Source organism: Tyto alba, unplaced genomic scaffold (assembly GCF_018691265.1).
Source record: "Tyto alba isolate M040663 unplaced genomic scaffold, T.alba_DEE_v4.0 Super-Scaffold_1000006, whole genome shotgun sequence".
NCBI lineage: Eukaryota > Metazoa > Chordata > Aves > Strigiformes > Tytonidae > Tyto > Tyto alba.
Genome location: NW_024881272.1, coordinates 34587156 through 34611186, shown reverse-complemented (window position 1 = coordinate 34611186; position 24031 = coordinate 34587156). Strand labels below are relative to the sequence as shown.

The following is a 24031-nucleotide window of genomic DNA, read 5'->3' as shown; positions in this document are numbered from 1 at the left end:
AAGCCCGGATACCTGCTTTTAAACATCTGAAAAAGGTCCAATTTTGAGGAGTCTTTAAAAGAAAAAAAAATCTCAAATTAGAGACCGAAGAATGGAGGCACCCAAAATCATTAGTGTTTTCTGAAAATTTTCAACCAAGATAAGCCTCAGCCTCTTTTTCTAATTGCAACTTGGTTTTGCAAGTTTAAGACTGCTTTTTAAATTGTGTATTGTAGGAACATTCCTCCCTCATCCGTACTTACAATGCACTCGCAAACACTCCGACTTTCACGAGCAACTGAATTAACAAGTGCTTTTGCATTATATCCACTTTCCAAACAAGGCCCATGGCAATTGTCACTCACGCTATATTAGTTTAACCATAAAAGGTAAACACATAAACGTTTTTCTAGCTTCAACAGTCAAAATAAGGGTATACTACAGCTACAGAGGGTCTCAAATATATCAGTTATGGATGGATGGAGGCTGGTTACTTTCTGCAGGCGACAGGCCAGATTCGAGTTGGTATCTATCAGCATAACCCTGCTGATTTCAAAGAGCTAACTCGCATCACCTTCAGTAAAGGAATTGGCCTCCTCCGAAGAGAAAACTGTTCATCAGTAATTGATAAAAGTGCTTAATCTGCACCGCTTCCACTGATCTACCACGGGACTGCCATCAGACAGCAGTACAAAGAAACGTAAGGCGTATGGCTGTGCTGTTCAACAGGGAGCTTTCTTTTATGCTTAAACGCTGAAACTTCTCACCAGACAGTTTGGAACATTACATATCAAATTGTTTTTAGGAATCTGAGGGAAAATATATTCCCGGTACTCGATGAAACCTTAATTGGTGCATAGACAGTTAATTAAGAAGACGGCCAAATTAAATTTAATTTATGACTCAAAGGCAAACGACGCTGGGCCAAAATGACTCACTCCTCCTGGGGACGGTATTTTACTCCGTGTGAACGAATAGCCTTTGCATGAGGCCACCTCTCCACTGGCAGGCGCCGTTTGGCTCTTTCAGAGCAGCTGTCGTGCTTTGGGCCTGATGGGCAGCCAACCCCCGCAGCTAATCACCCTCCCGTCCCCCTCCCCACCTGGGAATGGGGGAGGGATTAGAGGGGTGAAGGGAGACTCGCAGGCTGAGGTAAGAACAGTTTAATAATGGCAATAAAATGAGAACAATAACGATGATGGGGAAAACAAAAAGAGATATATAAACAGGCGATGTACAGCGTAATTGCTCACCACCCACTAACCAATATCCAGCCCGTTCCCGGCCAGCGACCCCGAGATACCAAGATCCCACAATCGCAATCCCGGGAGAGAGAGAGCCCCTTCCCAACCACCCCTCCTTTATATAGTGAGCATGACGTGCCATGATATGGAATATTTCCCTGGCCAGTTTGGGTCAGGTGCTGTGGCCGTGCTCCCTCCCTGCTCCCTGTGCCCTTGCGCACGGGCAGGACACGGGCAGTCGGAGAGTCCTTGAAGTCTCGGCAGCAGCTGAAAACATCAGTGTGCCATCAGCATTCTTCCCATACCAACCCCAAAGCTAAATCCAAAACACAGCACTCATCTAGTCCCTGAAAAGGAACATTAACTCTATTTCAGCCCAAACTAAGACAGCAGCTGTGGCCCGGCACTCAGGACTGGCAGTAGGACTGCTGGAAGCAGAGGCGCAGAGCCTGCCCCCGGTCCTTCGGGCAGGAGCTGCAGGGCACCCAGAGACACCCACGCCGGGGGGCACAGCTGCACCCGCACTGCTCCGAGCCCCTGGCAGCCTCCGAATCCCTAAGACATCCCTGGGCAATTTCTGAATCGCTAATAACTTCAGTTTGCAATCTCTTACACTGGTTTGAGACACGAGCTGAAGATGCGGTAGCCAAATTAGAGGAATCTCTTAGCGCTACAGAGATTATCTGCGTTCATATTAATTAGGTTAAATTACAGGTGAAATCATGTATGCCTTTGGTGAATGTAAAAGTTATTAGCAAAAATATTACTTTTAAGGTAAACCCTGAAGCACCAACTGATTTTTCAGGAAAACAACTATCCACAGTAACGGTTTGGAAAAGCACGAAAGGCGTATATTCTTTTTATGGTCTTTAATTTTCACCTAGAAAACATTTTCTTACGAGGAAAAAGGAGAAGGAACTTCCCCTGAAGTTCCTCAGGTGAATAAAACCAAACTAAACCAAAACCAGCACACTTTCTGAAGTGACTCTCCTAAGCATTAAACCGTTGTGCCGTATGACTGCACAACCTCGAAGCTCCGTGTCAGGGTGCTATGCCATTTTGGAGTGAGGACTTCAGAATAATTCCTTCCGTTATTAATCCTACATTAAATCTTTCGCATAATTTGTTAAGTTCTTAAGGGCTAAGTACTTTAAGAGTAAGCTAATGAATATTATTCGTGGAACACAAGAAAAGCAAGGAAAATGCCATCAATACTATTTAAATATAAAAAAATACCAATTGTCGATATTGGAGGGGCCTTAGGGGGTGAAAGTGGCTTTTGCTTTTATTGTAAGCCTCCTGACAGACATAATTTTGACTTTTCTTTTTTGTTAACAATTGTTTTTCTCATGGTTTTGTAGAATAACCCACTACATAATTGTACCAGGTACTAAATTTTGGTTTTGCCGTGTCTTAAGTAAGCAAGCTCAGAGTATGGGAAGAATTTCCATTATTATTAGTTTGAGTCATACAACATATAAAGAGCTTACTAAACACCTAGGGGAATACTTTCTAGATTCATCGATGCATATATTATACTTCGGTGACATTCAGAAAGAATTTTCAAATAATGACCCAAACGTGAAAAATTCATGTCAAAACATGTTGAAAGTTAATCACAACAAGCAGCATGACAGTCAGTCGGTCAATCCCAGAGATAGTTGTTATTTGTGACAGCTCTCCAAGGTAACTCTCAGCAAATTGACGTTAATAGGGTTTTCAGAGTGTGAAAGTTTAAAAGAGCATGATTCATATTAACCCACCAACATACTGTTCGCAAAGCCACTTGTGGATACACATGGCCAGATGCAATTACCTCTTTGGCAATAAGCAATATTGTATAATTAAATATCTAACCAGAAAAAGAAAAGGTACGCCAGGGAACACAGGGAACAGTCTTTTTTTTTTTTTTTTTTTTTTGAATGGATCGTGTAATCTTGGGACATTTTTTCCTCTAACTTCTGTGGGTGAGATTCAGAGCAGTAATTGAGTTCTGACCCCAGGACAGAAGCAGCAGTGCAAATACAGAAAGGTGAGGATTCTTTCAGCTCTTCTTTAAGAACAATCTAAAACTAAAAGAAAGGTTACTTACCAGTAACCGATGCTCTTTGAGAAGTGTAGCCCAAATGTACATTCTAACAATTCTACCTCTCAATCACAGGACTCATACCTGGAAGGACTCTGAGGAGAGAGGAGAAGCAGATGGAAGACAAATGTATATGTGGACTACACATTGTGAAGAACACCGGTTACTGGTAAGACATCTTTTTTTCTTTGAATGAATCCCATGTGTACTCTTAACAGTGACTGAATCCAAGCAGCTACCCCCAACGACTCATTATGTGATGGAGGTCTCGATATCTTTCCTGCAAGTAGTAATTGCACAAGCTACTTTATCAAATGCTGCATTGGTTCTTGAAGCACTGGAGACAGTGTGATGCCCGGCAGAGGCAAGGATGATCTCCAGGTGGCTGCAGAGCAAGTATCTGGAGTGAAAGCTTCCCTGACTGCAGAGGGTGAAGCCACCTAAGCTCTGCTCAGTTGCATACTAGCCCTCATTAGACTCCACCTTAGCAAGTCAGGATTCAACCCATCATTGCCTTTTACTGTGTAGAGACAACTGAAAACTCCCAGGGACGAAGAGCCTGTGACAGGACAGAAAAGGGTCGGACCTGTAAAGGTAAAAGGAGAGAGGACTCCCAGCTATGGAGATGAGAAGTGTAGATATAGTCTTAAAGAGTACGGCATGGCAAAGAAAAGCTGGAGTTTAACTCCCTGGTTAAAATGCAATTCTAACGTGAATATTTGAAGAAAGTCCTGGAACTAAACCAGCTTCTGGTCAGTCAAGATCAGCAAGGTCCGTTTTACAGCGATGAGGGCTTTCAAAAGACATGGAACGAGAGCGAGTCTGCAGTAGTTGAAACGATAGTTTTAAAAATGCACCAGAGAGGGACTCCAAACACTGACCTTCGAGCAAAATGTGTCAGCTCAAAAAAATCTGAGATTCCCGTTAGCCTGAGTGGCAAAGAGGTCTATGTCAGGTTTGCCTCCTTCCTGCAAGACATCCAATCAGGATTTTAGACCAAATCTCCCAAAATGTTTCTGACTTTCATACCCAGACAAGCTCCAGGTAACGCGGGGGAGGGAGAGCTCCTCTTTTCCTCTTTACATGCTACACCACCGTTGTCCGTCACTTCGCACCTGCGTGACCATTCAGGGAGCAGACTGCAAATTTTCTGTGCACTCTGGCAAGGCAAGTTCAAAGCCACCAATACCGCTGTACTTTACATGCCTGGAGCCAGAGTGCGCTCCCCGTGCCATGAGGAGAGTGTCCAGAATGAACATTTTTGGTGGCAAAAGGGTACCTCTCAACAACCACTTGAGTAGCCTGGCTACCAGCAGAGAAGTCACCGGGATAAAGGCAATGACGTGAGAGGCTAATGGATTCACAAGTGCACCATTTACGGCCACTGTTGTAGACACTGGAGGTGAAATTTGGTACGTGACAAAGTAGAGGGAGGTGACCCTGAGGCATCGTTCACTGGGATGAACCTGCAGTGGACAGATCCCCACTGGAAGACTGTCTTCCCTTTGTAAAACTACACATCCTTGATGATCGGCATGGACTGACAGTCACGGTGACAAAGTCTGTTCCCTCTGCGAGGAAAATAACGTGCGAAGATGCATGAGCAGCCGGCCACCTGCCAGAATGGACGTGAAATCCTCCCTGGTGCCGGGAGGAGAAAGTCCTGAAGGACTGACCGGATAAATTCTGAAAGAATACATGGTCACACGTACAGTCCGTCCCCATTTGTTATATAGTACAGGGAGTAACAGCTGCCCCTCGGAAGACCTGTGCGAGGGTCTTCATGCCAAGAAGGCTGCATGGGCAGTGTCTGGTGAGAATGGCTCTGCCCTGGCCGTGGAGCCCACAGGGGCCGGGGCTCTGCCGCCCTCCTACCAGGCTGAGAGGGAAAAGGCTGAGCCCGTCACCACGGGGTGAAGCACGTGCACTGACCCCTTGGCTCTAGAATCGCCTTTCTGCTCTGCTTCAACGCCTGTGTCTCTTCTTCCCATGGCTCAAAGAGGTATCCAGGAGAAGAGCTGGCGTGCTCTACCTCCTCTGTCGTATCTGACGCAGGAAGAGTAGCGGGGCAAAACTTGTGGTAACACAGAGAGGGTCCTAGCAACAAGGGGAGCCCAAGTAAGCTCCTCACTAGCATGTACATGTGGACTCATTCAAAGAAAGAATTGGAGATTGCCTTAATTTTAAGATGAATGCAAAAATGGGAAAACAGAAAAGTAAAAAAAAAAAATCAATCAATCCAACATTAAGATGGTATCCGAACTTTGCTGCCCAAACTCTTTGGTGCCAAAACACTGAAACTTTTTGGTTTCATTTAGGTGGGAAGTTCCATAACAAAAGCATTAGCACAACGTCTCAGCAGGGCAACATTTAACCACAGCCAGAATTGGCATCAACAAAGGAGGAAAAATCTACTCCCCAGACCCCTCAAGAAAAGCAAGAAGACAATTCCACCAGGTTCAAAGGTTGAAGGTCTACAGTCTGCGTCAGCTCCTCTCTCTCCTAGTCTAGACTGTGCCCTCCCGCTAGTCCTACAATGCTTAAAACTCCCTGCACAGCTTTTCAGGCTGACTTGGGAGAAGAGCTTCCCACCCCAACAGGCAAAGGCCCTGTCCCCCTGCCCTCCTCACGCCCGCTCTGGTGCATGGCCACTTCACCTGTAGCTGGCTTCGGTGTTTGACAGACTCCACGGTCAGCAAACGGATCACGAGGAGGGTCATAAAATGAACACGACAAGAAGGACGAGAGCTCCTTCCATTTTCAGCGAGATAAAGCAGCTCAGTGACACGTCCAGTGAGCCCTGAGCAAGCACGGGGGCAGACATAGCGCTACCAGCCAGCGCTGGAGGGGAGGACAGCAGCTGACCCATTCCACCCCAAGGAACGTCACGTCCCTGGGACGCTGGTCCTGTAATTACCCTCCTGCACAACGGAAACCCCAGGCCTCTCGCATACCTGGGCAGCTGGGGAAAAAGGGGGGGCGAGGCGGGCCTGCTGCGTCGGTGGCAGCCAGGCGCCGGGTCGGCTCTGACCGCCGCCGCTGCCCGCCCCCCGCAGCGAGCCGCCCCGCCCCAGCGCTCACGCTCACTGGTTACACATGCAGCCACGTGCCCGACATCAGCAGCTGACCCTGCCGAAGAGTAACTTGGCAAAAGAGGAAAAAAAAAAAAAAAAAAAAAAACACAAAAAAAAACGGGGGAAAAAAAAAACGGGAAAAAAAAAAAAACGAAACAAAAAAACAAAACAAAACAAAACAAAACAAAAAAAACAAAAACAAAACTAAAAAAAACAACCAAACCAAAACAACAACAACAACAACAACAAAAAAAAAAAGAAAACAAACAAAAAAAAAAACGGGGGAAAAAAAAAAAACGGGAAAAAAAAACCCGAAACAAAAAAAACAAAACAAAACAAAACAAAACAAAAAAAAAAAAAACAAAACAAAAACAAAACCAAAAAAAACAACCAAACCAAAACAACAACAACAACAAAAAAAAAAAAAAAAGAAAACAAAGAAAAAAACCCAACCAACAACCAACCAACCACACCGGTGTTCTGCTTCCTCAATGCAAACTCACCCCTACGGCCGCCCCGCGCCGCCTCCTGCGTGCCACCACGGCCGGCTGGGCCAAGCCACTGCAAACCTCCCTCTGAAAACTCCCCGTATTTCTCTCACCCCTACCCCCGAGGCACTCAAGATCAGCGAACACCCGAGCAAAACTGCCCTGGGGCGGGACAGGGCGTACGGAGGCAGGACCAGCGAAGGGCAGGCAGGCTATTTCTGCCGGCACGAATGCCAGCCCGAGTGAATTTAAAGTGGCGCCTGAGATACAGTTTCAGACTCTAGCTGTACAGCTAAAAGCCTTACAGGGATAAAAATTACACTGCTGTGGTGACACACCGATGGGAGAGTACTCCCTGCCCCTGGGAAAACACCGGCATCTCAAACTCAAAGTCAAGAGACCCGAGATTTGACTCTGGGACTCGGGCAGCTTCAACACAAACTAGAGTTAAGTTGAACTTTACGTTCTGGTCCATCCATAATGCGTTTTATGTTACACGATTGCAACGAGGGAAATAATCTAACAGAATTAAGCACGTAATTTTAAACAAATATATCACAGGGAATTCGGCATCACTTCGTATTTTATGCTCAACCTTCATTTCAACAGTGAAACTGCTGACAGTAAGTCAGACGCAGACGCGGAAGGTCCTTCCCCTAATTTTTACAGAGCGTGGATGAAAATTACTGGAAACAAAATGGAATTCACGGACCATACGTTGCACTACCGAGCAAACTTGTGTTTCTGTGGTTATACTGAAAATTAACGTATTCTTGGAACGTAAGCACGTATAAATCTCAAGGAATAGTCAGTCTTTTCGGATGCCTATGGCAGCACAGGACAGGCATCAAGAAAGGCTCATTTCAAGCATTCCGTTTCTCAGAGGAACACGCATGTGCATAAGAACAGAAGAATCTGGGGTTTTGACAAAAACCTTTGCTCTGCTGAAGGAAATAGAAAATTTTCTTTGATTTCAGTGGAGGCAGGGTAACATGCTAGTGTGCTTGCATTTAATGGCTTCCTATGTATCAGTCTGTCGCTATTTTTTAATCAGGAAATATGACAAGGTTATAAACAGTTTTAAAGCCAAATATCACACTTCCACATGGAAACAGCGGGAGATAAAAGAAGTAAGCAGGTTTTAATCTATTAAAACACACTAAGTCCCAGATCTTGGCCCCATTCAAGTTTGGTTTTGGATGTCAGCAGAACTAAGACCAATCCATAAAGATTAAAAAAAAAAAAAATCAGGGTTTTTTTTCCTTATAGTTTAGATAAAGTAATTCTAAATATAATTTTTTATATGTAAAAATATATTTTAGATAAATGGATTTTTACAAATACCTAAAAAGAATAATTTAAATTTTTTAAAAAATAAATTCTTATAATGGGTTAGAAAAATTATGTGAACTATACCTGTTATCGCTCAGATTTAACACTCTCAGCTTCTGCATCTGACCAATTTCATCAGGAAGAAATTCTAGCTTGTTAGAGCGCAGAGACATCACTGTTACATTTTTACAGCTTCCAATCTATAAGAATGAAAAAACCAAAGATGTTAGGATACCTCCTTCGATAAAATTTATTATCACTAACTTTTCTGTTGGGAAGTGGCCAAATTGTGTTTTTACTGTAACTGACGAGAAGAAAATTGAGAACCTAGTCAAAAACTACTGCCCTCTCTTTGTCAGTAAGATCGGGGAGAAGCCCAGGGTTACTTGCAGTGCTCTTCTGAGCCAGACTCTCACCTTTGCATCAATTTACTAATTTACTGGGTTTACTATCATGTATATAAGAAAGAGTCGGTCTTCCACATCGTGCAGAAACAATTGCTTTAACAGATATTTTGTCTGGGTAGAGATGGAATCTCGGGCCAACCACAAAACATTTAAATCTGTAATTTCAAATCAGAATCAGCTTCTCACTTCTCTGGGCAGCTCAGGGAGGAAATTCTCATCCACAGCCAAGGTCCGCAGATTATGAAGGTAGCCGATGGTAGCGGGCAAGGACTCCAACTCATTACAGCTGCAGTCAAATTCTTCTAATAAAGATAAACTGAAATTGTAAATACGCTTGTTAGATGCTATACAAGGACTAGACAATGAAAATTAACAATCTAAAACCTCTGAAAATTTCAAAGCATCACACTACTACAGACATCGTGTCCTGAAGAGGGAACCTTTAGTACAGATTTCCGTAGAAGTCTACAATAATATGATTGTAGGAACTATTAAATACTCTGTTAACCAACCTTATCCAGTAAGGCAGTTTAAGAAAGTTTCCCCACACTATCATTCTCACTTTTTGTAGTAAGGACGAATTCCAAGTACGTCAGCCAGACAGTGATAAGGGCGATTCATAGTAAACTGAAGAATCGAACCAAAAAGTTTATAATCTTAACGTACAAAGACAGGCAACTGGTAAAGTAACACCGCCGGTGAAAGCAAAGGGAAAGGAAGCAGAAATTGCCCCCCAGGGTACATTCCAACCGATGCATCTGACATCACTTCTAATACAGATCAGTAGCGAGAAAAGATGAGCTTGGGTCCAAACTGAGGAAAGTAATCTCGGCCTGCTGGAGTCAGACACAGCTCTCGTACAAGTGCTTATCTCTCACCTGCTGAGAAAGCTGGCTGAAAAGTGATCTTGAAAGGGTATCTGTGTGGCAAGGACCGAAGCAAAGCAGAGCAAAGTAATCTTCTGACACCCAAGTGCTCCCTTCTAAAAAAATGAAATAATCTCCCTTTCTATCTTGTATCTTTTTTTTTCCTAGATTGCTGCATTCTGTCAAATTGTGACAAGAAAGGGACTTGACCTTTCCCTCCCCGTAATCACGTTTTCAGGGAAGGGGGTGAAACAGAGACAAGCTGACAGAAACTCCCCCCTTGAACCGGGACAGCCGCAGCCCCCCGTGCCCGAGACCCCCCAGCCCCCGGTGCACTGAACCGGCGGTCAGCACCTCCCTGCGTTTTATCACCTTGGCTCAGCCCCTGGCCCTCCCCACCCTCCGCTGCTCCGGCCCCGAACGGGAGGCATTTTGCTGCTCCTCAGCACCCCGTCCTAGCCTCGGGACTCTTCTGCGTGTTTGCCTGTTCCCTGAGGGCAGCAGGTGGTACCAGGCAACACTTAAACATCCATCTTACCGTGGCGGTTAACAATCAACAGTGTGACCTTCGCTAACGCAAGAAACACAAACAGTGTTACGCCTATCTGTGTAAAACATCTTCTATAGACAGATCTCTAACAATGTATACATATCACATATATATTACGCACATACACGCACGCATATATATAAATATTCTGAAGAAATATCTGCTGAATCTCTTAGAAAATCAGGCTGGCTATGAAAATTCTTACAATGAATGCTGTACTGCACTGCTCCTTCAGCTCGTGGACTGAAATTCTGGTGCCCCATTACAAATGCCGTTGTTCCCTCCTTCTGCTGCCCCTTTTCTGCTCCACACGTACTACCATCGTCTCTCAAGCGCTTTAATTAATAGTAAGGTTAAATGGCAAGCAATTATTTCTTCCTCAGTGTTTGTCATCTCCCTGTCCGCTGACAAAGGGACTAGGTGCCCAGAAGGTTGTCTGGTTTTTTTCAAAATGTTTTGGTAGATCTGATAAAAAGCACCTCTGCGACAAACCTTGCTCCTTAGTATTTATGAGTCACAGCTGCAGGACTGGACCTTCATTGTATGCCTAACTTACCTTTATTCCAGTTTCTTAATTAAAAAAAGGTCTTTCAGCCTTCAAACTTTTTGAAACATGAAACCAGAAGTAGCTATTCATAACATGGAATTCTCAGAACTTTCCTCTAATTGCTGCATTTCAGTAGACTGAAAAGCCAAAGTGAGTCATACAGTGATTAGTGAAAGAGACTCATGGAATATATCCAAAAGCTCTGCCAGGTTTTGGTTATAGTTTTTCTTTAGTACGAGCTTTGTATCCACCCCAGTTTATTTCAAACTAGATACAAAACAATTTCCGTAAAGACAGAATTCAGTCATGTTTACCTGCTTCATACAGAATATGTGCTTGACAGAGAGAAGTCCAACTGGAAAGTTTGTTAAATTGCAAGATGGACACATTCTTCCTTTTGCTGATGATAACACAACCAGAAAAGCTTGAGAACAGATAAGCTAATTGAGAGCTAGTACGCTTCCAATGGCAATCGGAAAATCTGATACTCGGAACTGTAACTGTGGAAGTTTTCCTGACAGTGCAGAATCACTTTATCAGACAACAGAATTTGATTTGAAAGGTGTTGTCTGGCAGACATTCTCCGCTTCTTTCCTTCCTGATGACCTCAGCAGCAGACAAATGAAGATGGCCACAACAAAAACAACAAAGTCAGTGTGAAACTAAATTTCCTCTCTGTAACCACCATGGCTAAGAAAACACGCACTTCAGAAAGTGATTTTTCATTCTTCGTGGATTGTGCATGAAAGTAAGTTGATAATAACAGCTATAATTCTGACAGTGGTAGTTTAGCTAAAATATCATTAACCTTACTGTCTTCTTAGGCCAAATTCAGATCATTCTTGGTACGTTTAAAGAAAGGCAGACAAAAATCAGATATGCACTTGCTGTTCAGTTTGGCACCCACTGAAATGAAGCAATTCACAACACAAGTCCTAAGGCAGATGAGGAATATTTTTAGACACATTAGTAGAGAGAGATTCATGGAGAATGAAGACTGCCGTGAACAACAGAGTAGTTCCAACCCATCTCAGCCCCGTTTCGTACAGCCACAGCCCGTTTCTCCCAACAGCCACAGCCCCCAGGATCTGCCAGAGCAGCCGAAATCCTCGGCTCCCGACACCCGCTACTGGTACAACGTCGGGCAGAAGGAATTCTGCAGACTCAGACGCACAAGCTCGCACTTGCATTTGCAGCACCTGGCACTGTCAGATGTGGTACAGGCTAGACACATAAAACACTCGTCTAACACAAACCCCTGACCTGCTGCCCCATTACCCACGCATGGGTCACGGCACCTTCCCCCCCACCAAGGGGAAGCACGTGCATTCACTCAGGTCCTACAGATAAAACCTCCAGCCTCTGGGTCCAGCTGGCTAACGTACTCAATCGATGTGAGTCCCCTGATTTTACCTGGCGTGTTTTATTAAGCTGGGTCTCCCGTGTGTAGTCTCTTGCAGGATCAAACTCTAAATACCACTTGCAGGCTTGCCCTTTGAACAAGCCTGCCAAAAACGAGGGTGGTGGTTGACTCTTAGCAGCATCGACTCAGAGAGTGTGGCAGTGCTCTGTGTCTCATCCTGAAATTGGCCCCTGGAGGGAGAGTTCCCTCCTCCACATTGCTCATCTTTGTGTGACAATAATATACTCTGCAGTGGGTACTACCATACTATTTAGGAGAAAGAGACCCAGTAGGAAACTATCCAAATGGATGAGTCAGAGAAAGGAAGTTCATTTTGATGTGGGAGATGCTGTCCTCATTAAATGAGAGAAAGTACCTCATTTAAAAAGCACAACCACTCAAAAATAATGTGATAATATTAAGTGATTAGCCCACTGCTCCGCATATACACCATTTAGAGCAGCACTGTGCACCTTCAAAAACGTAATTAAGGCTCCATAACAAACAATACTGAACAGATATTAGGTAAAAAAAAAAAAAAAGAGGGGTTCCCCTTCGACTTGAGCAATTCAACAGATAAGAAAGGTTTTAAAAATTGCCCTGCAAAATTGTTCATGTTGGACATTACATCAGCCTTTTTTGCAGTGCCCAGTACAGCTTTGAGCCTTAGGAGCTTTCACTGCCTATCAGAATTTATTGCTACACAATGATTTGCGTGGCAAAGATTTGCCCTTTTGTGATTCATGTAACCAACTTTTAACACTTTCCATTAATATCACTTAAATCTAAAGCCCCTGCAAGAAGTACAGCATGGTAAGTCAAACCCGAGCCCTCAGTTGCTACAGTAGTAACCGCACACAAATTTGGATATTTTTTTTTTTTCCCAAATGCCATACCAACAACGAAATTATTATTGAAATCATTACTATAAAACGGGTGCAGGAGGAGCAAAGCACAGGCTGTTCAGGTTAGAGATTACTTCTGTTCTAGAGCCCTCACTGTGCTATCCTGTTTCTGGACAAGACTAAATGAAGCCTTCTGGGCTTCAGTTCCGGAAGCCTCCGAACAGCCCTGGCTTGAGAATCCTACTTCTAACGAAATACTTTGTTGAGCTAGAACCTGCTGAAGTCAGAAGGGGTTTTGCGCTGCGAGCTGAGCGCGACTGTGCCCGCCGGTGCCCCGCTGCGGCGCTGGCCTCCTGGCAGCACGGGGCCGGGACGCAGGGCCCTCCGTCGCGCCAGCCGCCCGTCCCTGAGGCTGAACTCCGCTTCTGCCGCGTCAGCACCACTGCTGGAGCGAGGGGGACGGTGGAAACACCGGTGCTACAGGCGTGGGAGAAAGCCAGGAACCACGCATTCGGAATTTTTTTTTTTTTTTTTTACAAATACAGTTGATACGGCATTTCAGAAGGAAAACAGGTAAAGGAAGAAGCATCCTACAGAAATATCAGTGTAAAAGATACGTTCTGCTAGAAAGGGTTATGTGTAGCGTGGAACAACGTAAGGACTTGCCTAGTTCCATACGTGGAGACAGGCTTGGATCCGCCTCGAATTTTACAATAAATTGCAGAGTTCCTTTAGCAATAAGCTCAAGACACAGGCCAGCACAAGACAGAATTTTGCACCAGTGATCGTGTAATATCTGACAAAACGAGAGCTACGGGGCATCATTAGTGCTTTTCATAATACGATTACTTTTATGATACTTTCACATTTTGATGTACACACCGATGAAATCGTCACGACTGTTTCATTTATGCGACTTCAATATTTTAAGAACCCTTCACATATATGAGGTTTGCAGCCATTTTCTTTTCAGCATCAAGTACTGGCTGTTGCTATGGAAACAGACGTATTCCCCCAAATACTTCTACTTCTTTTGCTTTTGCTGCTCTAATCATCTAAATTGCAAGTGATTCATACAGAAAAATAGCTTTGTTCTTTTTTTTGGAAAATGTGATACATTTCATCTTCTTATTACTTACACCAGTATAAGTCCACAGCAGTAATAGCGCTGCTCCAAGTTTAACTGCTATAAGCTGGGCGTGAGGCACACATTTTGAAATTATTTTATAATTCAGTACATTTTTGTCTTATTTTTTATTTTAAAACCCCCACATTCTACAAGCAGAAGGGAAAACACATTTCACTTAATGTTGAAAAACATAAGACTTATACTCACTTTCCAATTGCATTTGGCAGAATCGTAAGCTGATTGTCATCTACTTTTAAAGTTGTAAGCCTTTTCAACAGTCCTACAGAACAGGTGAAAAAGAATAGAAAAATTTTTCACATTCATCTCTTTTACTTTCTGTAATCTCCTGTATCCTTAAAGAAGTGATGATTTCTAACACCGATTAACTTTGATCTAGATTTCAGAAAACATCCGTATATAGGACAGTACGTAGCCACATTCTTGTCATACTGAAAATATGTTTCATCAAAATGAAGCAGTGATTAAATGTTAAGCTGAACTGCAAGTGAAATATCAAGCGTATTTCTGGAGTCTTGAAAAAAACTGTAAAAAAAAAAAAAAGTAGCTTGTGTAGGAAGAGTAGTATTTCTACTTATCTAGTGGTGTTTCAATTGAATTCACGTCCTGTTGCCTTGATACCCAGGTCATAACAGGCCATTAAGTGAATTATCTAAAGTAAATGCTACATTTATAAAACTTTACAGTGTGTAGGTATAGACAGAAAACCAGAATCAGACTGAAAGTCAGAATCAATCCTGAATGCATTCGTACATGCTGTTCATTCTTGTAATGAAAAGAATTATTATATATCTAAGTGTAAGCAGATGCACTGCTGGGTAGCATTTATCAAGAGGGAAATGAAACTTCTGCTTTATCAGTGCGTAACAACAGAAAGCAATAAGAAAGTGCAGACAGAAAAAAAATGGCAAAACTATTGAATTACAGCGCTAGAAACAGAGCTTGAAAGAGATTTGCATGTTCCAGAAGTTATTAACCTTTCAAAATCTGTTTTTTCCCCCAAAGATTTATGAGTATATTGAAATAGATTTTTTAAAATTATTCTTTGCAATTAATGTTGGGAATAATATAAATTAATCCGTAATACAGAGAAAAATGTTAAACTGAATGTGCCATAATATGAAACCTGAAGCAAATGAAAAGTATCATTAAAAGGGATACTAGAAACACTACTCATTTAAATGGCAGAACATTTTTGTTGAAAACTTTTTCAAAACCAACGTGTTCCAGAAACATTTAGGTTTCAACAGAATTTTCTTTCAAGAGGAAAATTTTCCACCAAAATGAATTTCAGCAAGCTCTCCTCTGAAAATGCAGTATTAAAATGACTCTTTTTGCTTTACTTCTGTTAAATCTATTACCAGTCAGTAATAGGAATTTAGAAATGAGAACTGATTGTATCTAATTGCAAGAATGTGTAATTCAGAACATAAACATTTATTCCTTTTGTACAGGAGCTAAATGCCCTCTCAAATTCAATCTACATATGTGTATCAGAAAACCACATAAAGCAAACATTGTAGAATTTATAGTGGGAAGTAGAAGACCAGAATGGAAAACAGCTCTAAAAGGCATCTAGTAACATTCGTGTAGCACAGTGTTATTAACTAGCAATACATTTTGGAATCTTGACTAAGTTGATTTTAAATTGGGGAATTTAACAGTTCCATGTCCTATGGGATGCATTAGGAAAGTGAAAAAAGTTGATGGTGATGCGGTGGGCTCATCGGCTGGAAGCAACAGAAGAGAGGAAAGACCTCAGGTGTTTCCAGAGCAAATAGAAGAAATCAAGACTGAAATGAAATATCCAGATGTACAGAGCTATTATAAAGTCTCCTAATTACCAAGAAACATAGAAATGAAATCCTCAGCTGTAAAAGATGACAGGAAATCCTGAGCTTTTCTCACCTATGGAGTCTGGCAGTTGCTGCAACATATTGGATGACAACAGGAGATCTTCAAGTCCTTCGCATCCTGATATGTCCAAATCAACAGTTTCTATCCTGTTTTTTGACACATCCAGGTACACGAGCTGTTTTAACTTCCCTATAGACTTAATAGCATGTTACAAAGTGTTACTTGAACGGGTACACACCGCCTGCCAGTTTCTAAGCTTAATTAAAGACAGACAATAATAATACAGGCTTATATTCAATTATCTGAGCACTGTTTTTACAAGAGTTATTTCACCGGCGCGGTACCAGTGGTGGTCCAACAGCCTTGCTGTTCAGAGAACTGCAGAAGGAAGTTTTGCAGAAAAAGAAACTAAATGACACATACCAAACTGATGAATGTGCTCCAGGCTCATTAAATCTGCTCAGAGTTTAAGTTCCCAGTCACGCAGCTGCATTATTGCTTCATTTGGACACAGAGCCAAAGGACGTTTACTCACAACCTACATCTTACTCAGCATCCCCGAAGATCATGCAGGTGAAGCTTTCCTGCGTCAAACCGCTTCTCTGGGTTTTATAAAATCTAAAACTAGACTTTAGCTAGTCGTGGTTCAGTTACGAGCGGTTAACCCCAGCTCCTGTGAATACAGTGTCTCACTGCAGCTCTAGCAGCCTCGAGCAGCGTGACAGGAATTCTTCCCGCATTTCTTTGAAAATCTGGGTAGCGTGTAAGCATTTGAAGCCTGTAGAAGCAACGTGCTTCTTGATCCACCATCACAAGCCTGTCACTTCATTCTGGATATTTCTTGATAATAATTAACAGCTATACGAACTAGGAATACATACCTATTCAAGAAAACGCACATGCATTTATTTAGGTAAATAGTTCACTATATCACACAATAATTTAACTACATAAAATAAATGTTCATACCCCAGGTAGTATTTGCAAAGAATTATTATCCATCCACAATTCCTTTAGATTCTGTATTTGTTCGAGAACCTCAGGCTGAGGGGAAAAAAAAAAAAAAAAAAGTATTATGGACAGTTAAATCAGTATTTTTTTTAGTTCAGTCTAAATCAATATTTACTTTAAAAAAATTCCCTCTTCTCCTTACTTTTTTTGTCTTTTTATAACCCACATCAGACTTTCAGATAGTTAATGACATGAACAGTATGCTCCTTTCATTTAATTTAACCACTGTGGCTCTCTTTCAAAACTTGAAAAACTTTAGAAACCTTTGGAAAAGAAATGAATACAAAGAAGAATTCCTTAGAAGTTCTTGTCCTAAGCAGTCTACTGGCAGTATGCAATTTATGAACAAGGCAAACAAGAGAAGTGAGAACTGTGGAGCTTCAGAAACAATGCGCTGAAAAGAAAGACCAAATTTCATCTTGCAGCACATGCGAAACTGCCTTTTGCAAGGTTTATAGTCTTAAAAATGGCTTACTAGAGGCATGCTGCTGAACACGTCCCTGGATATACTGTGTTTACGTACAACTGAATGTCTGCAGTTGTCATATTCAGTAGTTAAAATAGAGGTATGCTATGATAAAGCCTTTAAAATTACAGTATTAAACTTTCAGATGTTCTACTCTTTTCAACATCGTAGGATATTAGTGAGAGAAACTGAAAAAGACAATTCCCCAAATCACTCCTCGTTCGTTGCAGCTGTTCTGAAAATCAAGAATTATCAGGTCAAAAATATTTCCATGTTTCAGCCCACGCAGTATTTTTCTTTTTCATGAAACACCATTTTCACAAGTAAAGCAAGACTTTCAATTTGCTTTAGCTCTATAAAGTTGTAGAGATTTTTTTCAAAGTCTGCCAGAAACTGGTATTAAATATTTCATTTGGTTCTGACTACATCAGGTTCTAGCACTTTCAAAGACTGTAGTGCTGTTCCACTGGAATTATTTCAACACGCCTAGAAACAGATGTATCTGTCTAGCACCACAGGACCTTGAGAGAGATCTCTAATTATCTCCTAAATTCTTTGGAATGCTGTCATTCCCAGGAGAAATGTGATTTTCCAGTTGCCCGGGTCACACGGCACCTCACGGGAGAAGCTCCCAGTGCGTCACCAGAGAAGAACGAACCTGCTAATCCGGCGAGCTCAATCCCTCCATTTCCCATGTTGTCACATAACGTGTTCCCATTAAAAAATGATTAGTCAATATTTTAAAGATAATTTATTTTGCCTTGGCTAATTCTATTGAAATTTTGTTGTCCTTCAATGGTTAAAACCGCTTCTAATTTCCAGACTAAACCGATTAATGGTCATTTTATACTATTTGTTCCTGTGATGATTAATGTTTCTTTATTCCTCCAGAGTGGTCACTGACTAAGGTTATGATAGGTAATCATAATTTCCCCTCTCAACTTTAATTTTCTTTTAAATTCCTCTCATCAGACAGACACCCTTCTCAAAGGCAACAGACTACTCCTATGTTGTACACATTAGAGCTCGATTTGAAATTTCTTGAGCATGCATTATGGTATAGCATTATGGTATACCATAACCCAGATGAGCTCTCACTAATGTTTTGATAAGTGGCATGAAAAACTCATTTGTCTCTGTTAGAAATGCTTCCACCGATGTATTTTTGAAGAATATTTTCATTCTCCATGTAGATTGCCATGAGGGGAGGGGAGGGGAGGGGAGAAGAGGAGACGAATAGGACAGGACTACTGCAGTTGGAAGGGACCTGCAGTGATCACCCAGTCCAGCTGCCCGACCACTTCAGGGCTGACCAGAGCTTAAGGATATTATTAAGGGCACTGTCCAAATGCCCCTTAAACTCTGACAGGCCCGGGGCATCGACCCCCCTCCAGGAAGCCTGTTCCAGGTTTGCCCACCCTCTCGGTGAAGAAACGCTTCCCAGCATCAAGTCTGAATTGAAGACTGACATCAACCTTTGATAAATGTGTATTACACTCTATCCTCTTTCCTTTTCCTTTTCTCCCTACCTTTAACTACTTTCTTTCAAAATTCCTTCTAAAGCCTTGCTACTGACAGCAGACTCCTAAAATTCAGGGAAGCACAACACCAGCCTCCCCGCTGCCTCCAGGCAGAGGTGCTGCAGTTGCTGATTATCATTTGTCCGGGGCCATTTTTTTGACACCTCCAAGATTGTCAGATCGCAAATCCTTGACCCAAACCTTGTGATTTAATGCTCCAGTTCTCCCGGAGACCTGTGACACCCATTACTTATTCCCTTCCTTGATTACATTAAGTCACTTGAATACGGCTGCTATTTAGGAAGTGACAATTTCTATTTTAGGAACACATTCCTACCTCATGATTTGTATATTCTTGCTTCCAGAAAATGAATGAGAAGAGTTACTTAATTTTTGCAGCCACCTTTATTCCTAGCCCCATGCCTATTGCTCCAGTCGGTCTGTATGAAGAGCACAGAGTCTCCCAGTGCAAAGTGCGGGACTCCAATAGTCCGGGGACAGACTCCCAAAAGAAATCAAGCTCTTCCACACCACCACACTTCTAGGTAGTATTTTCCTCCAACGAGAAGGAAGTTTCTATTGAAACCCAAACCAGATTTTCAGAATCCATGAAAAGAGGACCTTTTGATCCTTTTTTCCAGGTGGTCTTGATTTAAAGTAGTACCACTTCCCCTGTGACGGTTCTGCAGATTCATGCTGTTCCCCTGCCTCTTGGACCATTTTGCTTCTGGAATTTGGTTCGAGTTCATACATTTTTGGACCAGCTTCCTGAAAAACGCGTGAACTCGTGGAGTCTGGTCCTAATAGCGGTACGGGGCCACCGGGCTCCTGATTTACCACTCTTAGGGGACCGTATGCTACAATGCAAAACCGCAGAATGATGGTGAAGTCATTTAAAGCAAAGACTACAAAACCAAACCGCCCCCAACACACCTCCAAAAAAAGACACACTCTGAATTCAGGAAGCATATATATATATTTCTTTTGATCAAAATTCAAGATAGCACTTCTGGAAATTTTACTCTATTTATCTGTGCAAAAGATTTCTAGCTTCAACTGAAAGTCAGAGTTAAAACCACCTATCTTCTCCTACGTAGCAGTATAAATTAGTAAACATTATCAGGGTTATAACCATAATGGCAGAAGATAGTGCACTGCCTATAAACCAGATGTACACTCTTTGCTACAGCTTTCTACTACTAGATGACACTTTAAAATTTGTCTGAAGTGAAACGATCTTAATTTTAATTAAAGCTAGAGGAAATATCACCCCCATAACATTGTCAGGCCTGATCCGGCAGCACTATTTTTACAGGTTGTTCTATGGCTCTGGAGGGATGGGGGTTCAGCTCGCAGGGTTTAACAGTCACTGGACAGGCTGTTGGGGGATAAGGCTCATGCAGACATTTATTTTGCCATCAGTGCAATAGTGAGTATCACAGTATTATTCTGTTGCCCTACAAAAGCACAGCCCCCCCCCCCAAATAGCCCTAGCAGTGACAGGTTGCAAAAAGGGTGAGGCAGTAGTTTTTCTAAGTTTTGCTTCTCTTAACATATTTACAGTTCCTGCAGGATGCAGTCGATGAGCTCTCCTTAAAAATAGGCACATTTAAAAACACAGTTTAAGCGCCCTCATACAGTTTCTGAGAAGCAGCAGTTCCTACAGGTGCAGTAGCAACACACCTAAAGGCAACGGCAACTTGATTATTTTCTATACTGATATTAGAGAAAATTCCTGAAAGCTATTAAACCTCAAGGAACCTAATTCTCATCTGAGAGGTGAGTTAGGGACAGAAACTGCTTTGGAGTCCAAAATTTACTTCTGCTAACAGCAACTCCTATTATTTGCAAGATATAATGATAGATATTAAGAAATCAACACATAATCGACGCAAGCATTTATATTGAGCTCATCAGTCCACCCCACACTGAAGGATTCCAGCAGCAGCAACCAGCTCGGAGTGAGAATTGTCCGTGACCTTGATCTGAACCGCAGAAGCCTGGTGCAGATGAAGCACATTGTGTTATCAACATTCACCTCATGAACTACGATCAATCTTCTATTCTGCAAGGAAATGTGACCACAGCACGTGGCCACAATGCAATAATGCCTTTTAAGTAAAAGTTTAATGCCCCATGCACAGAGCATCCAACACGCACAGGCTTTCCATTAAAAAATGGTGCATTTCTTACCAGCTCAGAGAATTCATTATTGCCCAGATCAAGTCTCTCCAGTTGAGTCAGTTTGTGCATTGACCTGTAACAGATCAGGAAGTATAGAAGGTGAAAATTTTACTTGCTAAATGTTAGTCAAATTTTATTTAGATAAAAATAAAGCTCAAATGATACTGTTAGTGCAAAAATAATTACATCAGTTTGATGCTGATGCAAATGAGGACAATCTACTCCATCCTTAAGCCATTAGCTGAAGGCCTTGAACTAAAAAGCTAGCGACAATTATCTTAGCATAAAAACAAACACAAAATCTCGATATAATTTTGCAGAGTCGCTCAAGGAAAATAACCCGCGTTATATTCATAACCAGCTGACAGTAATCCAAATCCTGACATCTTTGATCCAGAATTATGAGCTTGTTATCAAGCTGCAAGTCAAGGCTTGGGCGTGTCGCCAAGCCCAAGCGGGCAGGTAAGTATTGCCGTCCGCGCGGGCCCCGGCCCGGGGGCACGGCAGGAGACGGGGGGACCCCCGGGCTGGAGGCGGTGGGAGGGGAGCACGGAGTCGGCCTCGGCGGGGGGGGCACCTCCCCGAGAGCCCCTTTTTGGGCAGCTGCCCCCCTGAGGGCACGGAAGGCTCCCCAGAGCCTTTGCTGCGAGCGACTCTGCAGGTGACAGCAAAACCAACCAGAGCCGCTCGCCCTTCTTCACAGCGTCACAAAAGAAAGAGTCAAATAAGAACGTTCGGATTAGAAAGTGAACCGAAAGTCAGTCTCAACCATGCTCTCTGCACCAAAGGGCTTCAAGTGAGGGACAACCTGGATTTACAGCTGTGATCACTGCGGTACAGCAAAAAAAGGGCACTTTTACTGCTTGGTCTCAGGTGAGCAAAACAGTGAAATAAGAGGAAAAGTGAGAAGCTGCTAAAAATTTTGGGATTAAATTCTTCATTTACAGAAGCCGATGGGCTAATCTCCCAGGTTTATCTCTGAATCTGGGCTGTGAGAAAAGCTGGTCATCTCAAGTATAGCTTAAACGGACAAAGGCACAGATCACATCGGACGTGCACTGACTGTTAAAAGCATTTAAAAACTACCAATCTGAGCACAGGCAACCTTTTTAAAAATACACAGAGTTCTAAAAAACTACACTTAGAACATATGGCAGCAGACGCACTGACTCGAAGAAGTAATCCCAGAGCACCAAAGACCTTTTCAAAACGAGAAGAAAATTCCTGAGCAACTTGTGAGCACGAGTCGAAGGACTGAGCAAGCTGGAGGAACAGCAGGACTGCGATTGCCTTAACAGGAATAGATGTGGTGCAGCTGTGGAGTGTACAGCTTTGCTCAAATTGGAAAAAAAAAAAAAAAAAAAAAGATTTTTCTAAAGCTAATTTACTACATGATACATGTGTACTATTTGCTACTTCAGGGCTCTCCAAAATGTCAGAATTTCGTACTTGTATGAAATTAAGATTAGGGGGTTGTATTCAAAATTACAGTGACAGTGGAGAATAAGAACGATTTCCTCATTTGAATATATCAATCTCGATTTTTTTCTAATGGTCGACATTTTAAAGTTAGTAAATGATTTCAAGCAGGGCGCTATTGCAATATTTGATATTTTAAATATTTTATCGTTTAAAAGGTTATTACATTTAAACCAAATGGCTTTATAAATATTCCATAAAGATTTCATTCCTTTTGAAAAAAAAAAAAAAAAAAAACAAAAAACGGAATGATGATGATTATCTCCTTCCAGGCCTTCTCCTGACAGCTGTGCACTAGGCACGGCGCTGGGCGTGGTGCAGCGGGCCAGCGCTGGCCCCTGGCTGCTGGCCCCGGGGCCGCGGCTCCCGCAGGCCCGCCCAGGTGGTCACCCTGCTCGGGATCAAGTTCAAAGTTAATGAATTAATTACTGCCTTTGTTTCCGTGAACGAAATCAGAACCGGGCGTTACCTCTACCACCGAATTTCTCTTTAAGCTCTGGTAGACCAATATGCTCTGAGCACCATACTGGATCTTGGTGGTTGTGGTAGTGTAAAAAGAGTACAAAATAATGAAGTAATTTAGCATTAAGTGCAACAGCTGGTCCAGAGGCCTTCTGAAGTAATCAGGGCTGATCCTAATCAAAAAATTAGCATAATCTTAATTGAGCTGATGTAAAATATCAACCATTTTATCTCTGCAATTTGTATCAGAAGTAAAACTGACTAGCGAAGATGCTATGGCTAAAAAACAGAGAGCTGTTTTTAACATTTAAATTATGGAAAAATGAGGTGGTGATGGGGCTAGGTAGAGAACACTGCTGCATGTTTATTACAGGCAAACTTTACTTTTAGATTTCTAAAATAGGGAAAAAAAAAAAAAAAATCACAGAAATATAAATGTGATTCTTCCGTACCAGAGTGAAGCATTTTTTGCCAGACATGTTAGTAAACCCAAAACACATTCAGGTAAACAAACACTCTGCTCTCAAGTTTAAGAAGTTATATACTTCATTGGATTTCTTTAATTAAACCCTTTGACTGACCTACTGTATTTCTTCACTTTCAGCACAGCTTTAAGGAATGAATCTTAGGATCACAAATTTAGATCAGGCATCAGATGTGCTTCTCTACTTCACAGAAATTAATGTTCTGTACAGAGACGCTGTTAAAACACATCCAGGCCTCTCAGGCAAACAGTTCATCGCTGAACCAAATGAGTAATTCCTCTTGATAGCACGTGCTGTCTTTCATATTTAGGCTGTTATCTTCCATCTAACCTAATTTGCAGTATTTTCAAGCACAGAAAATTTAAGCTCGATGATGTAATCAATACCAGTGCATTCGCACAAGCTTTGGGAAGTGCAATGCCAAGTCCTAAAACGCTTTGGGACTGGTGTTGCCAGTGCTCCGTAACTACTGGCCATGTCCCTGCAGGGCACAGGCCTGTATTACTGATTTTCCCCCGTGCTTTCTGTCTCACTGCATGTCAGGTTTAACCTTTATGGCTTTCTAAAATGCTCTCCTAAGTGTTCATCTTTCTACCTGTT

The 24031-nt window shown here is 42.3% G+C and overlaps 1 protein-coding gene across 11 annotated transcripts in view; it reads right to left on the bottom strand.

Annotated features, from left to right (window-relative positions):
* LRRC7 (leucine rich repeat containing 7) overlaps nt 1–24031 on the bottom strand; it is a 190083-nt gene that overhangs the window by 43372 nt on the left and 122680 nt on the right. For 9 of the 11 annotated variants that reach the window (XM_042804008.1, XM_042803965.1, XM_042803958.1 and 6 more), the window contains exons 7-12: nt 21015–21078; nt 16794–16868; nt 15876–16020; nt 14157–14229; nt 8797–8926; nt 8288–8403 (exon numbers count right to left, since the gene is read on the bottom strand). In XM_042804008.1, the coding sequence (XP_042659942.1) occupies nt 8288–8403; nt 8797–8926; nt 14157–14229; nt 15876–16020; nt 16794–16868; nt 21015–21078 (603 nt within the window). Of the gene's footprint in view, nt 1–3160; nt 3405–8287; nt 8404–8796; nt 8927–14156; nt 14230–15875; nt 16021–16793; nt 16869–21014; nt 21079–24031 lie in introns of those variants that run through there. The other 2 variants (XM_042804022.1, XM_042804030.1) reach the window with 2 other exon arrangements.